Source organism: Paramisgurnus dabryanus, chromosome 16 (assembly GCF_030506205.2).
Source record: "Paramisgurnus dabryanus chromosome 16, PD_genome_1.1, whole genome shotgun sequence".
Classification (NCBI taxonomy): Eukaryota; Metazoa; Chordata; class Actinopteri; order Cypriniformes; family Cobitidae; genus Paramisgurnus; species Paramisgurnus dabryanus.
In genome coordinates, this window is record NC_133352.1 from 34,946,206 (window position 1) to 34,959,517 (window position 13,312).

The window sequence follows — 13,312 nt, forward strand, 5'->3', positions numbered from 1 at the left end:
CGGTGGCGGCTACTGTAGCTTCTGTATGTGTTTAAAAAGCGAGGGATGAGCAGTGGACTGTTGGTTATAATTCACAACCTCACCACTAGATGCCGCTAAAATGTACACACTGCACCTTTAAATATTTTTTCTCTTTATTTTGACCATGTTTTCCCCATTTTAATTTTCAGTAAATGAAAAATAATTATAATTTTACTTAAACACCTACCTATAAATGGTAGAATAGATATAATATCTAAATAAATATAGAAAAACTAAAAGGGACCATTGAAATATATACAGATACTGTGCAAAAGTCTTAGGCCACCATGCTACTATTAGATTTGTTGTTTTTGCAATGTTAAAGTGATCATATATAACTGTTTCTCAGTCTCTTTAATAAAATACAACCAGAAAATACAGGAAATGTGTATATAGGATTAAAAACTGTATAAAAATGTAAACTGATGTGTCAAGTTTTAGGGTAAACTCCTCTTTCATTTGAGCAATAGCAGGAAACAGCAGGATCCCTTAAACCTAAATAAAATTAAATCCTAATTTCTAATTTTAAAGAAATTATTCTTTTTACTTCATTCTGCTTAAAACGCTCAAGATGTGTTTAGGGCCAACAGAGGTCACACTTAACACAGACGATGCCTAAAATAAGACATTAAGTCCTGAAAATGTAATTATTATTATTTTTGTACATATTTACTGTAAATTTTTTTGTTTGTATCTTAATAAAGTAGATAAAAAAATAAATATGGATGGACATTAAAACTTTGCTAAAACAACAAAGCTGGTTATGGTGGCCTAAGACTTTTGCACAATACTGTATATATGTATGTGTGTGTGTGTGCACGTGTGTTGTGTGTGAAATGCATCCGATGAAATATATAGGATAAATGGTATTTTTTATGAAATACAAATGTATTAGCAGTATCAGCAGCAAAGAAACAATCAGGCTGTTATTTGCATAGCGCTGTTGAATAGGCCTGTGTATCAAATTCTTCATACTTTGACATATACCATAGTACTAAAATTAATGCACTGTATTTTTATGTACTCTATAAATAGTACCTATTATGTGGTAAGTGAAGCACGATGTACATTATCAAAATGCTGGGTTACTTTTGGCCAAAAAGGGAAGAACCCAACTTGCTGGGTTAAATAAAAAAATATTTGACCCAGCAATGAGTTAAAAACAACCCAGCATTTTTGGTTGAAACAACCCAATGGGCTGAGTTCGTCCCTTTTTGACCCAATGCTGAGTAAAAAATAACTAGTAGTGTACCAAATCCAATCACTTTCATAAATAATTTAATTTATTTATGCCTGCATTCATATTTTCACTGATAAAGAGCGGGATTGTAGGATTTTTATTGGAGAGAATAGCAAATAAAATAAGATCTTTTTGCTGGTGAAATTGATCCAGATGTGTTTAATTTTGCAAAGCTGCATTTCATTATTGAGTGGAGAGTGTTTGCTACCCTTCTGGAGGCTTTAACTACTGTTAACTAGGCTGTTTACGTCACCTGAAGCGCATATGTTTGTTTGTGCAAATCCAGTCTCCATCATTTCTCAGTGCGACAACTGCCAGTTTATTATATCTTGAGCCCCATTAAGGCATGATGAAGTCATCTCCCCCAGACACTTTTAATGCAAAGTCAATACAAACGCAGATGCGATTCGTGTTTGCATACGTTCAGTCATTCACTATTGACCATCCCTCATGAAATAAACCCTCACGCAACGCTACTTCCTGGAGCGCGGCCACCTTTCTGCTTTTACAATATTGTGTCGTATTGACAGAGTCATCAGTCACACGCCAAGACACGCGCCCGATGACCCGCGGGCCTCCTGAGCGATGTTAACGTCACTCTGAGGGCACGTCAAAGTAATGGAGTTATATTTAGATTAAATTAACTGGACCAGGCACCTGCAGTCCCAGAAAGTGCAGATCGTCTTAAGTAACATCTCGGCTGATAGTGATGAGCGTGTTTATTGCCACTCTGGTGATTAAAAGTGTGATGAACAATTAAAGCACAGCTTCATTAGAGTGACGCAGGCTGGTATAATGGTAATTGACAGCCGTGTTTTAATTGTCTGTGTGATTTTAGACTCGAGGATGATTCTAATTGGATCATTTCCTGTGACAATCTCACTCTTGTGTAGACCAAACAAATGAAGGCTTGTCAGCCGAGACAGTGAGGTGTGACACAGGGAGTGAAACTTTCTTCACGTCTTTGTACAAACTAATAAAGGTTGAAACCACTTATTTAACCCAGACTTGATGGATCAAAATAGACTTTAGTCTGTAGAGATGCAGAACGTGTGTGTGATAGCGCTGTCAAAACAATGATTTGTTGGTTTACCCATACGGCAAAAAATATATATTTTAAGTATACAAAAAAAATGGCCAGAAAATATATTATGGATTATGTTTACAGTATTTTTCACCGTTATATGTTTGTCAATTTTTTTTAATAAATACATTTTAAAGCATTTAGAAATATATTTAGCCCTCCATATATTTCAATTCAAGAAACTATATTTACGTTGCATTTAAAAAAATCTTTGTTACGAACTTGTAAACATAACATGTTTTAAAAATTAAATATAGTTTCAACTTCAAATATACTTTAGCAAATTAAATTGTATTTAGCATATTTTTTAAATATATTTTGGCAAATAATAATTTTTTCCATAAAGGAAAAATTTGAATTTGCTTGCTCTTGAAATACATTTTTTAAATATTGATGTATGAAAGTTAAAACTAATTATATTTCCAAATTCAAAAATATATTCTATTGAGCATTGCTTTAAACACAATGTATTTAGCATATATTTAAAATATATTTTTGGCCAGAGAAATGTATTTTTATTAAAAAAAAATTGCCATGCTGCAATCTGTAACTTTTGCCTCTTTATCGCCATCTTAGTTTGATACGTATAATTGCATGTTGCTTTATGTAGCCCTGGACAACAAAACCAAGGGTAAAATATTTTTTTTAAAGGATTTATTTTTTAAGCTGAATAAATAAGCTTTTCATTGATGTATGGATTGTTAGGATGGTCCAATATGGTCGAGATACAACTATTTGAAAGATCTGCAATCTGAAGGTTAAAAAAAATCTAAATATTGAGAAAATTGCCTTTAAAGTTGTCCAAATGAAGTCCTTAGCAACACATACTTGTACTACTAATTATAAAATAATTTTTGGATATATATTTACGGTAGGAAATGTACAGAATATCTTCTGGGAACATGACTTTTACTTAATACATAATGATTTTGGAATAAAAAAAATATATAATTTTGACCCATACAATGTATTTTGGCTATACCCATGCTACTTTTGACTGGTTTTGTGGTCCAGGGTTACATATTTTTTTAAGTGGGTTGGATTGAAAAACGTCAAATTGACATTACTCACAAAAACGTACATGGGATAGTGTACACGAATTATAAATGCCATTATAAGCTTACGGTTGTCAGACGATGTAAGGCAGATTATCTACTTAATGTACTCAAGTACTTACATACGTAATAACTGATTTTGTTTATTTTTAACCCAGAAGTTGCAGATAACAGTTTTAAGCTGCAACATTGGCTCAGCCATTGTTTTATATAGTAGTTTGATTCAGGACGATCTAAAATTTGTTTTTGAAGATGACAAATGGCAGTGATATCACACACCTTTTCACTTTTTGCTTTTTTAGTAGTATAAGGGGAAATGTGTTTTATATCTCTGGTTTAAAAGGCCTGAATGTTCAACATCCAAATACAAAACAGTACAACATATTGAACAGATTGCAGTTCCCTTACAGCCTTGTTTTCACATCAGCATCTAATCTGATTCAAGTCTACACACACACACACACACACACACACACACACACACACACACACAAACACACACACACACACACACACACACACACACACATTCTGGTTTCCATGTTTTTTGGGGACATTCCATAGACGTAATGCATTTTATACCATACAAACTGTATATTCTATTCCCCTTACCTGCCCCATTCCCTAACCCCAACCATCACAAAAACCTTTCTTGTACCTTAGATTTTCAATAAACATCATTCTGTTTGATTTAAAAGCTTGTTTCCTCATGGGGACATCAAAATGTCCCCACAAGGTCACAAAAACACTGGTATTCCTATCTTTGTGGGGACAATTGGTCCCCACAACGTGATAATTACCAGGTACACACACACACACACACACACACACACACACACATAAGATTAAGGTCTGAACTTACTATAACCATTATTTTTAGAGGAGTTAAAAATATTTCCGATAGAATCTTGTAAATTTTTTAGATTATCATTATCAAAAATTATCATTACCGCAACATGATATTACATTAAATATATGCATTTACAAACTCATGTTTCGGTAATGATGCAAACAAAATTTTTACTTTTATCTGGAGAGAAAAAATAAGAACTGCTTACCTGGTAGCCATCTTGAGTATCACAGTCAATTTTTTCCCTTACATTTTTTTTTAATGTTAGTTCCTTGAGGGCTTAAACAATGATTGAAAATTGTTGCGGAGGATGAGAAAATTGATCTTGGACACATTTATATTTCTTATTATTGTATCTACATTTGCCAATAATCACCAAATACCACATGTTTCTTTACTGTAAATGTTAATAGTATAACATGCACTGAAGCTTTTTATTTTTTAGATTTTTTAATTTTAAATATTTTCATGTCAAAGAACCCAAATCCAATCATGGACACGTTGCGGTAATGACAATTTTTCCCTTAAATGTGGAAAAAACTACAAAATTGGTTTGTATGATGTCATTTGAAATCATGAACGTGAAGAGATGTTTGTAACTGTATGCTTCTTATTTTGATAGCATTTACTTTTTTATCAAAATGTTTCATGACCCCTCATAAGTCTAATTTCACGAGAATCACCCAAAAAGGTTTTGTCGGATTTAATTAACTTTTGAAGACATGTACTGTACCTGAAGCAAGAGACTCAGGTTTTAAGTACACACACATACTGTATACATTCTTAAATAGCTCCGACTGTGTGTATACAGAGATGCAAATGTATGTGTTTTCGGGAGCTTAGTCAGTCTTTCGTTTTAGCTTATACAGTAGATGTCACTCCACAGAGCATCTAAATAGGCTTGAATACGCCTCTGCGGTCTCTCTTCACAATAAAAAGCCACCAGGGCTTTCCCAGCTGCGAACACGGACACCTCTGCCACCCGAAAAATCAGTGCGCCGCAGAGACAACCTTCACAAATCCCATTTCCCACCGCCACAATTGATTAGGATAATTTGGGGTGTGATTGTCTCTGGGTGCTCAGCCATAAAGCTGCATGACGTAGAGCAGCAGGGCTCATGAAATTATGTGGGTTCATAAGGAAATCTGCTTCATGTCAGAAACACACACACACACATTGCCTTTCTCTCTTTCTTTCTTTCTCTCTCGCTCTCTCTCTCTCTCTATGGAAGTGAGTGTCTTTCAAAATCACGGTCGTAAACTCGGCTGCAGAATGCTGATGTTGCAAGCTGGCAGCAAACACTCCCATCTTTCTAACTGCAAACCACCTCACTAAAGCAAAGATGTTATAAGCGTTTTAAGGAGGATACAACTGGGAATCTGCACATCTATTGAATGCAATGCCAGCTAATTGACTTAAACACCTTATTAGCGTGAGATAAGTCACATTTAAGGCATTTTGTTTATTAAAAATGCTGCACTTAACACTGAAACTATCTGACAGAATTTGGTATGTATCAGAGACCAGATGGAAAATAAGGTTTCTGTTTGTAAATGTCTCTTTAAGCTGTTTTAAACCATTTCTGGAGATATTTGTAATGGAATACTAGTTAACAGCATTCTGTACAGTAGCGGTTATCAACCTTTTTTGTCAACTGAACCCCTTTGACCTAAATTATTTACTTGATTGTTTAACATGTTTATTTTTATCTGATTTAAATGTGCATTGTGTAACTTTTAGAAGGACCTCTTGACAGAAATGCAATATAATATTCATATCTACATTATTATCAGTGGTGTATAAAGACTTTACTAAATGAACCATATTGTTTTTATTACCTTAGAAAGAGAACATTGTCTGAGTTTCACTCACGTGAAACTTTCGCACATGAGCACGCGAAACTAAAAATCTGCACATGAAGGTTTTGCGTGAGCAGATGAAAGTTTCACGTGAGCACATGAAACTAAACTTTATAAAATTTTGCTTCATGTCCCCTTAGGGGCTCCGTAGTCTGCCCCTCTGCTTTCAAGAAAAAAAATCCTACTTTTATTTGTTTTCTTTTTATCACCTCTCAAATATGGGTAGGTTTCTTCAAAAGCACCAAATTTGGACCAAAAAGCTGAGATAATTGCATTTTTTGGTGAAGGGTTTTAGAAAGAGATGCAGAGCGATCCTGAAAACTTACATAGACATACAGCTGTTTGCCCTAGGGCAATACTTCTAGGTTTTATAAGTTGCAGTATTGCGGAAAGCCATGCTCGACATTGGCAAGGAAGGGTTTTCTCTTATTTGACAAGTTAACTCGTCAACGGCAGGGAAAGAGTTAAACAAAGAAAATATATATTTTTATTGGTAAACATTTTATTTATATATTTAAGTTGATTTTTTTTTTACATTTTATGATTTAACTATATTTAATTAGTTAATCATCAACTCACGCACCTTTGCAATTCCCACGTAAACCACCAGGGGTTTGCGAAACCCGTTTGGGAAACCCAGCTGTACAGTATACAGTACAATGCTCACTTTAAGCCACACATTTTCTGTATAAACTTAAGTTATCCATACCACTTAAAGGGACTCTAAGTAGGACTTAAAGTGTTTTATTAATCAATGTCTTTATTCCTAAATATGTCCTCATTGGTGTCAAATGACCTTTGCCAATGATCTGACTTTTCTTTGTAAGCTTAGAATATCTTCTCTTTATTACATTGAACGGGTAAGTCCAAGGAGGCTTCCTTTGTCGTTCCGCCATATTGATAAATTATAATAGCAGGGAGGGAAAAAAGTGAACCAGCTGAAACGGACAAGGCGATCAGTGAGTACATAACGGCTACCGTAGTTGCAACACGCATTTGAAAAGGCGAGGCGCTAGAGAGCACTGTTCGTTTGAATGCAAAATACAATTTCACCACTAGATGGGGGTAAATCCTACTTACTGTCCCTTTAACTTTCCACTGATTAACTATTTGTAAAAAACAACTTTATTTTATGCAATTCACAAATAGCATCTGTAATATATCTCTTGTAAATGTAGCTTTTGAGCCATTCATTAAATGTTGAATGCTGTGTCATTTTTAAGTCGCTTTAGATCAGAGGTGGCCAAACTAGTGCCTGTTGGCCAAATGTGGCCTGCCTGGCACTTGTATCCGGCCCGCGAAGCCATTTATAATTATATTAAACAGTGTAGAATTTGGGCCAGAATGACTTTTTTGATGCAATATCATCAACGTCCAAAAGATGACGCTATCGCTGAAAAACACGACTGGAAAATGAGCGCACCATGGGGGTCAACAAAATAGAAAAATAAACACTGAATGTTGCGTATTTAAAACAGAATGGACAGCAAAATACTTTCCCAACATCAGACTGAAGCCAGTATGTGTTATTTGACAAAATGTTTTGCCATTTTTAAAGACGAAAAACTGCTTACCTCTGTTTTTATCATCATGGCGATATGTAATAATTATCTAGCAATGCACATGACATGATTTGTCCTTAGGAAAATAAAGCAAGCTTTAACTACATCAAGCATATTTTTTTATTTGTTGTAACCACAAATTTACTATGGTCTTACTATGGTATTTTATTTGTAGTAAAACTGTGGGAAACAAATGGGAATTAATTTGCTAAAAACATTGTTATTACACTAATAAAACCATGATTACTCTTCCTTATGGTTGAAAACTGTAAAAATGGCTCACAATCTTACTATGCTAAATATATTACTCAGACTGTTATACTACAGTATGCTGTTTTCTTCAGAACTGTATGTATAAGTAACCAGTCATATGCAGTTTTTTTTCCGAAATATTAATGTAGTGAAAAGTGTTTAGAAAGGGTGTAAATGAAAGTATGTAGTACAGTATATAGTACAGTAGTAACTGAGTGTTGATTTGGAATAAATAAAGCTACATTTGTCATTCATTTTATGCAGCTGTGCGCCCTTTATTTTCAAAACCTGATGTGGTCCTTGAGTAAGAAAAGACTGCCCACCCCTGCTTTAGATGAAAGCATCTGTTAAGTAAATACATGTAAATGTAATATGTATTTTATATTTAATTTTTGTCTCTCTCTCTTTCTCTCTGTGCAGCCGCGTCAGGTGCTGAGGATGTTGCCCTTTACGTGGGCATCGTGGCAGTCGCCCTGTGTCTCACCCTGCTGTTGATCATACTGGTGCTGGTGTACCGCAGGAAGAAGGAAGGTCTGGATGCAGATGTGGCTGACTCGTCCATCCTCACCACTGGCTTCCAGCCCATGGGCATCAAGCCCAGCAAGCCAGGTGTGTGGGCACCGCGCAGGGCAGCCCGCAGCAGTAGGCTATTGTTTCACTACACTATCCAGTCCTCGTCCCGGTCTTTCATTCCTTCACCTCAGCACCCATGTTCCTGTGCCACCTGTGGCGGTCGCTGCTCACAGTCTTGTAAATGTGTTTGTGTGCCATTGATTGGAGGCAGTCGTAGTCTGTGTGCCATTGTCATGTTGACAAATTTTCATTTTTCAAAAAAATATGAAAGCGAGAGAAAATCTCCCAAAAATTATTTAGTAATAGCAACATTAAGCTGTTTATCATTAATGCTCACATGAAACAAATCTGCCGTTTATATTTCCTCTATTTAAAGTGTATATTTGCGGACAAATAAGAATAGCACTCTCGGTGACTGGAAATGTAGAGATTCACCTGAATTAAGCCACACAGAAAAGGGGTTTTATTTAAAGTGTAAAAATGTAAAGCGTGGCTACTACACAGCTTTCTTTAAACGCTGTACAGAATCGATTGCGCCTGCTAAAGAGGAGGAGAAGGCATTGATTTATTTACGAGCGAGTCTCTCACAGCGCCGAAGGCCCGGCAACATCCATGGATGTGTGCGTTTGCGCTGAATATCAATTTGTGCCGTGCACTTTTAACCAGCGTGACCTTTAAAGACTTTCTCACTTGTTTTCTCTCCCTGTTTATACAGAAAACTCTCATTTGCTCACAATCCAGCCCGATTTGACCACCACCACTACGAGCTACCAGGGAAGTCTGCGTTCCCGTCACGAAGTCACCGGAAAGTTTTCCATGAGCAATGGCCCCCTTCTCGAGCCGCTTCCCAACGGCTCTCACACGCTACACAACGGAAAGCTGCCCAGCGACCCCAACGCCTTCATGGATCGCCTTTCCACACAGACGTATTTCAAAACGCTACCGAGAGACAACGTCAACACATCGTACGGCACCTTTAATTTCCTGGGTGGCCGTCTGACTCTCCCAAACACTGGTAAGATTATTTGACTGCAAACAGTGAGTTTTTTGAAGCTTTGTAAAACTGCAGCGTTATTATACCGACACGGCCCAAAATCTTGGGGTGAGGCGATCCAATTACACAGCAATCCAAGCAGTTTTATGTAAATTAGGACAGGAGCTATCGAGAACACCTGCTAAAACGTTTCTCCGAGTAACAAGGCAAGGCAAAGAACTGCTTCCATTTATACAGCAATGATTGTGTTATGACAAAGACGACCATTTTCTTTTTAGACGAAAATAGCTGTAATTGGGGAACGTCCTGTTTTATTTTCCCTTTCTCCGTTTGATGAATACCTCATGGCATCCGGCGCTGGCTGAGACAGTGGCTTAGTTTTGAGTCGTGGCGCTGTAAGCCGATATGCAGAGTGCACATGTACAGCGCCCGCAACCCTATCCACTCCAAGGACACCGCCAGAGTATATTCAAAGCAATTAGGCTTCTTAATAACAGACAGACTGTTCATCAGCCCGTCACATTATGAATCATTCGCGGTCAAACAGACGGCTCAGAAGGGAATGGAAATGAAATAACCAGGGCTCCCTGAGCTGAGGACATTGTCCTTTAGAAACGCAACGACTGTCTGTGGTCATTGTTGTGGCTAAACCTGATGTGGGCAGGTGTTTTGAGGACGTTTTGCAGATAATGCATTTAGGTCCGCTGGGGATGAACCTATTTATGAGTTTGTAAGACATAATTACAACTCAATGTGTGTGTTTTTGTTTGTCTGGTTAGTTTCAACAGTCTGCCTCTGCTGGTGAATTCAGCTGTTTTTGCTAAATAACTTAATTTTTCAGCCCTCGGTTTCCAACCCTACCTCAATCTTCATTCTCTTGATTACATTTTTTTACTTAATTTCTTTTTTTTCAGTCCTTAATTTCATTTCTGATTCTTTTTTTAGATTTGCCTTGACTTTAGTGTTTATACACTCTAAGATAAAAGGTACAAAAGTTGTCATTGGGATGGTACACAGAGCTTGACATTAACTTTTTTGCTCAGCAGCCAAAGTGGCTAGTTGTTTTCCAAAGTTACTAGCCACTCAGCATTTTCACTTGCCACAATTTTGTTGCTGGTAAAATACATTTTATATGATTAAACTTGACTTTGGCATCCTAAAATGACTTTAATTCGAGCAAATTTACTTGTTTTAGCTGCAGATTGACTTCAAATGCAGACTGACCACCCAAATTAAGACCACATTATTTAGCTGGTGTATCAGTATAGATCATATCAAATATTTAGGTGCATGAAAAACATGCTTGAAAAGAATAAATAGATTAATTTTGAATGAATATATTAAAAGTGGAGCAGTGGTGTAGAAGATTAACTGAAAAGATAAACACAAACTCCTCAACAACCACTTTAATTATTTATCTGTCAAGAAATTTACATGAATTTTACTGTCAACTTTAGCTTGATCATGGTTTCTGTAAAAAGTGATTTAAGACTTTTAATGACAAATGTCGAGAGGGCATTATTGTTGCCCAGAGTAACCTACATTAAAATGATGCGCGAACATCCCAGCTGGCGGGTCTCCTTTGATTTCGTCTGCATTCGGGTATGTGCTGAATTTCTCTCTGCTCTTGCCCTGAGAGATTGCACGCAATAATTTTATATCTCTTCAATCACTTCCATGCAATTGTTTTATGTTTCCCGAAGTGTGTATGCGCTCTTGTGCTCCGCTGATCGCGCGTGCGTCTCAACAAACGTTGCGTCTCTGTGCGTTGCGCTGGGTGCTAATGGGAGTTGTAGTTTCCCAGTGTTGCATTGCGCATTGTTTATCATTTCGCATAACTTTTAAGAAAACTACAGTCTTACTCGCCACAGCCGAAATCTACCCGCATTTGGCGGGTTGGCGGGTGTTATTGTCAAGCCCTGATGGTACATATTAAAATGTCCTAATATGTACCATTTTGGTACAGATATGTTAGGGTGACCATACGTGAAATTCTTCCTGGACGCGTCCTGTCCAGGATTTTGGGTGTCTTCCAGAAGTCGTATTTGTCGACCGCATACGTCATAGATGATTATTATTATTATTACAGAAAAGCAACCGTTACATTTTAAGGTAAGAATGAAACTACGATTGTATGTCTTATGTTTTTAACCGCATGGCGTATGCGGTCAACAAATACGATTTCCGGAAGACCCGCCGAAATCCTGGACAGGACGCTTCTGGGAAGAATGGCACGCATGGTCACCCTAAGATATTTAAGGCACCAGTGTGTAGCTGTAATGTTTGGGGGAAAAACAGAACCCAAGTGCACACAGCTCTCAACCAAAATACTTTTATTATATAACAAAAACACCCTCAAGGGGTAAAACAGAGACAATAATCCAAATAAATAACACAACGTGACAGGGCAGGATGAGACAAGACAAGAACACACAGCATCATCATAAAATGAACAATGATCTATAGCACAAGACAATAGACACAAGGGCATTAAATAGGGGAGATCTAAACTAGGGAACAGGGACACACATGTGAAGGGTGTTAACTAATAATGAATAATTAACAAGGAAACAAGGGGGCACAACAGGGTCAAGACTTAAGACAGGGGCACGTTCAAAGCGGTGCGCAACGTTTTGCTACGGTTTCCGGGTTGAACGAAATGTTTCCTGGAAACGGTGAGCACCGATGTGCAACAGGGTTTTAGTTTTGTCTTGTTTGGTGGGTGTGTCAGAACTGCAGTCCAATCAGCAGCAACATGTAAATAAACCACGCAGTACTAAAGAGACAGCTTGCCCAATGGATTTAAGTTGGAATGTTTTCTTTCATTCTGGACGGCAAGGTCAGTGACTGTAACATCGAGGGTATTTTACAGTATTAAACACACATTTATAACGATTTCACCAGGCTTCAGAAACATTTAAAAAAGAACACAAAGCATGGCCTCTCGGCTAACGTAGTTGCAACTCTTGCATCATCACAACAGGGTGTTCAACACATCACCGTTTCTGTTTAATAAACGTTGTGCAACTTTTTGTCAGGGCAAAATGCAGGCCACGTGACTCTCCATACAAAACAAGTAAAAAGACATTAAAAGGTACGGGCCAGTGACAACTTTTGTACCTTCTTGTATCTTTTTTCTGAGAGTGTATATTATATATGTTTTCTACATTTTTTGGTTGCACAATCTATAGCAGGGGTCTCCAGCATTTTTTGTGAATAAGGGCTACCAAAATGGAAAAAAAACATCTGGAGGGCTACTTTTTTATATATAGTTTACTCAAAACTTCATTGATTTACTTGTCGATTTTATTTTATTTTGTTATGTTCTATCATTGTTTAAAATCTTAATATATATAAAAGCTAGCCAAGCTTATATACAATATGTAATAAATAAATATTACAATTTTAGTGGAATGTGCTTTGGCGGGCAACTCACAAACTTTGTGTGGGTAACCTGCTGCCCGCGGGCACCATGTCGGAGACCACTGGTCTATAAAGTATACCAGATTTACATTTTACTACAGATTATTTATATCCACCGTTAACCGCGTATAACTGCGAGTGTGACAAATATGAATCCTAAATGAAAAGCATGATTAAATACATTTTTCTGTGAGTGGTATATGTGTCACAAAAGTGTTGTGTTATTATAATATATATTTTATAAACATATAATTATAAAGCGATTAGTCAACCACAGATGATTAGCTAAATTATTTTAAAACAAGAATTTTAGGCAGATTCATGACCATGCCTGTAAAATCCAGGCTCTTAACCAAGTCTTATAGCCTAATGATCAGATTAGTAGCATAAAAGTTTGA

The 13,312-nt window shown here is 36.8% G+C and overlaps 1 protein-coding gene across 4 annotated transcripts in view; it reads left to right on the plus strand.

The window, feature by feature from the left end:
* The window catches only part of unc5a (unc-5 netrin receptor A), a 241,245-nt gene that overhangs the window by 184,350 nt on the left and 43,583 nt on the right, over positions 1-13,312 (plus strand). For 2 of the 4 annotated variants that reach the window (XM_065263955.2, XM_065263957.2), the window contains 2 exons: positions 8,345-8,566; positions 9,213-9,512. In XM_065263955.2, the coding sequence (XP_065120027.2) occupies positions 8,345-8,566; positions 9,213-9,512 (522 nt within the window). The remainder of the gene's footprint in view (positions 1-8,344; positions 8,567-9,212; positions 9,513-13,312) is intronic. The other 2 variants (XM_065263956.2, XM_065263958.2) reach the window with 1 other exon arrangement.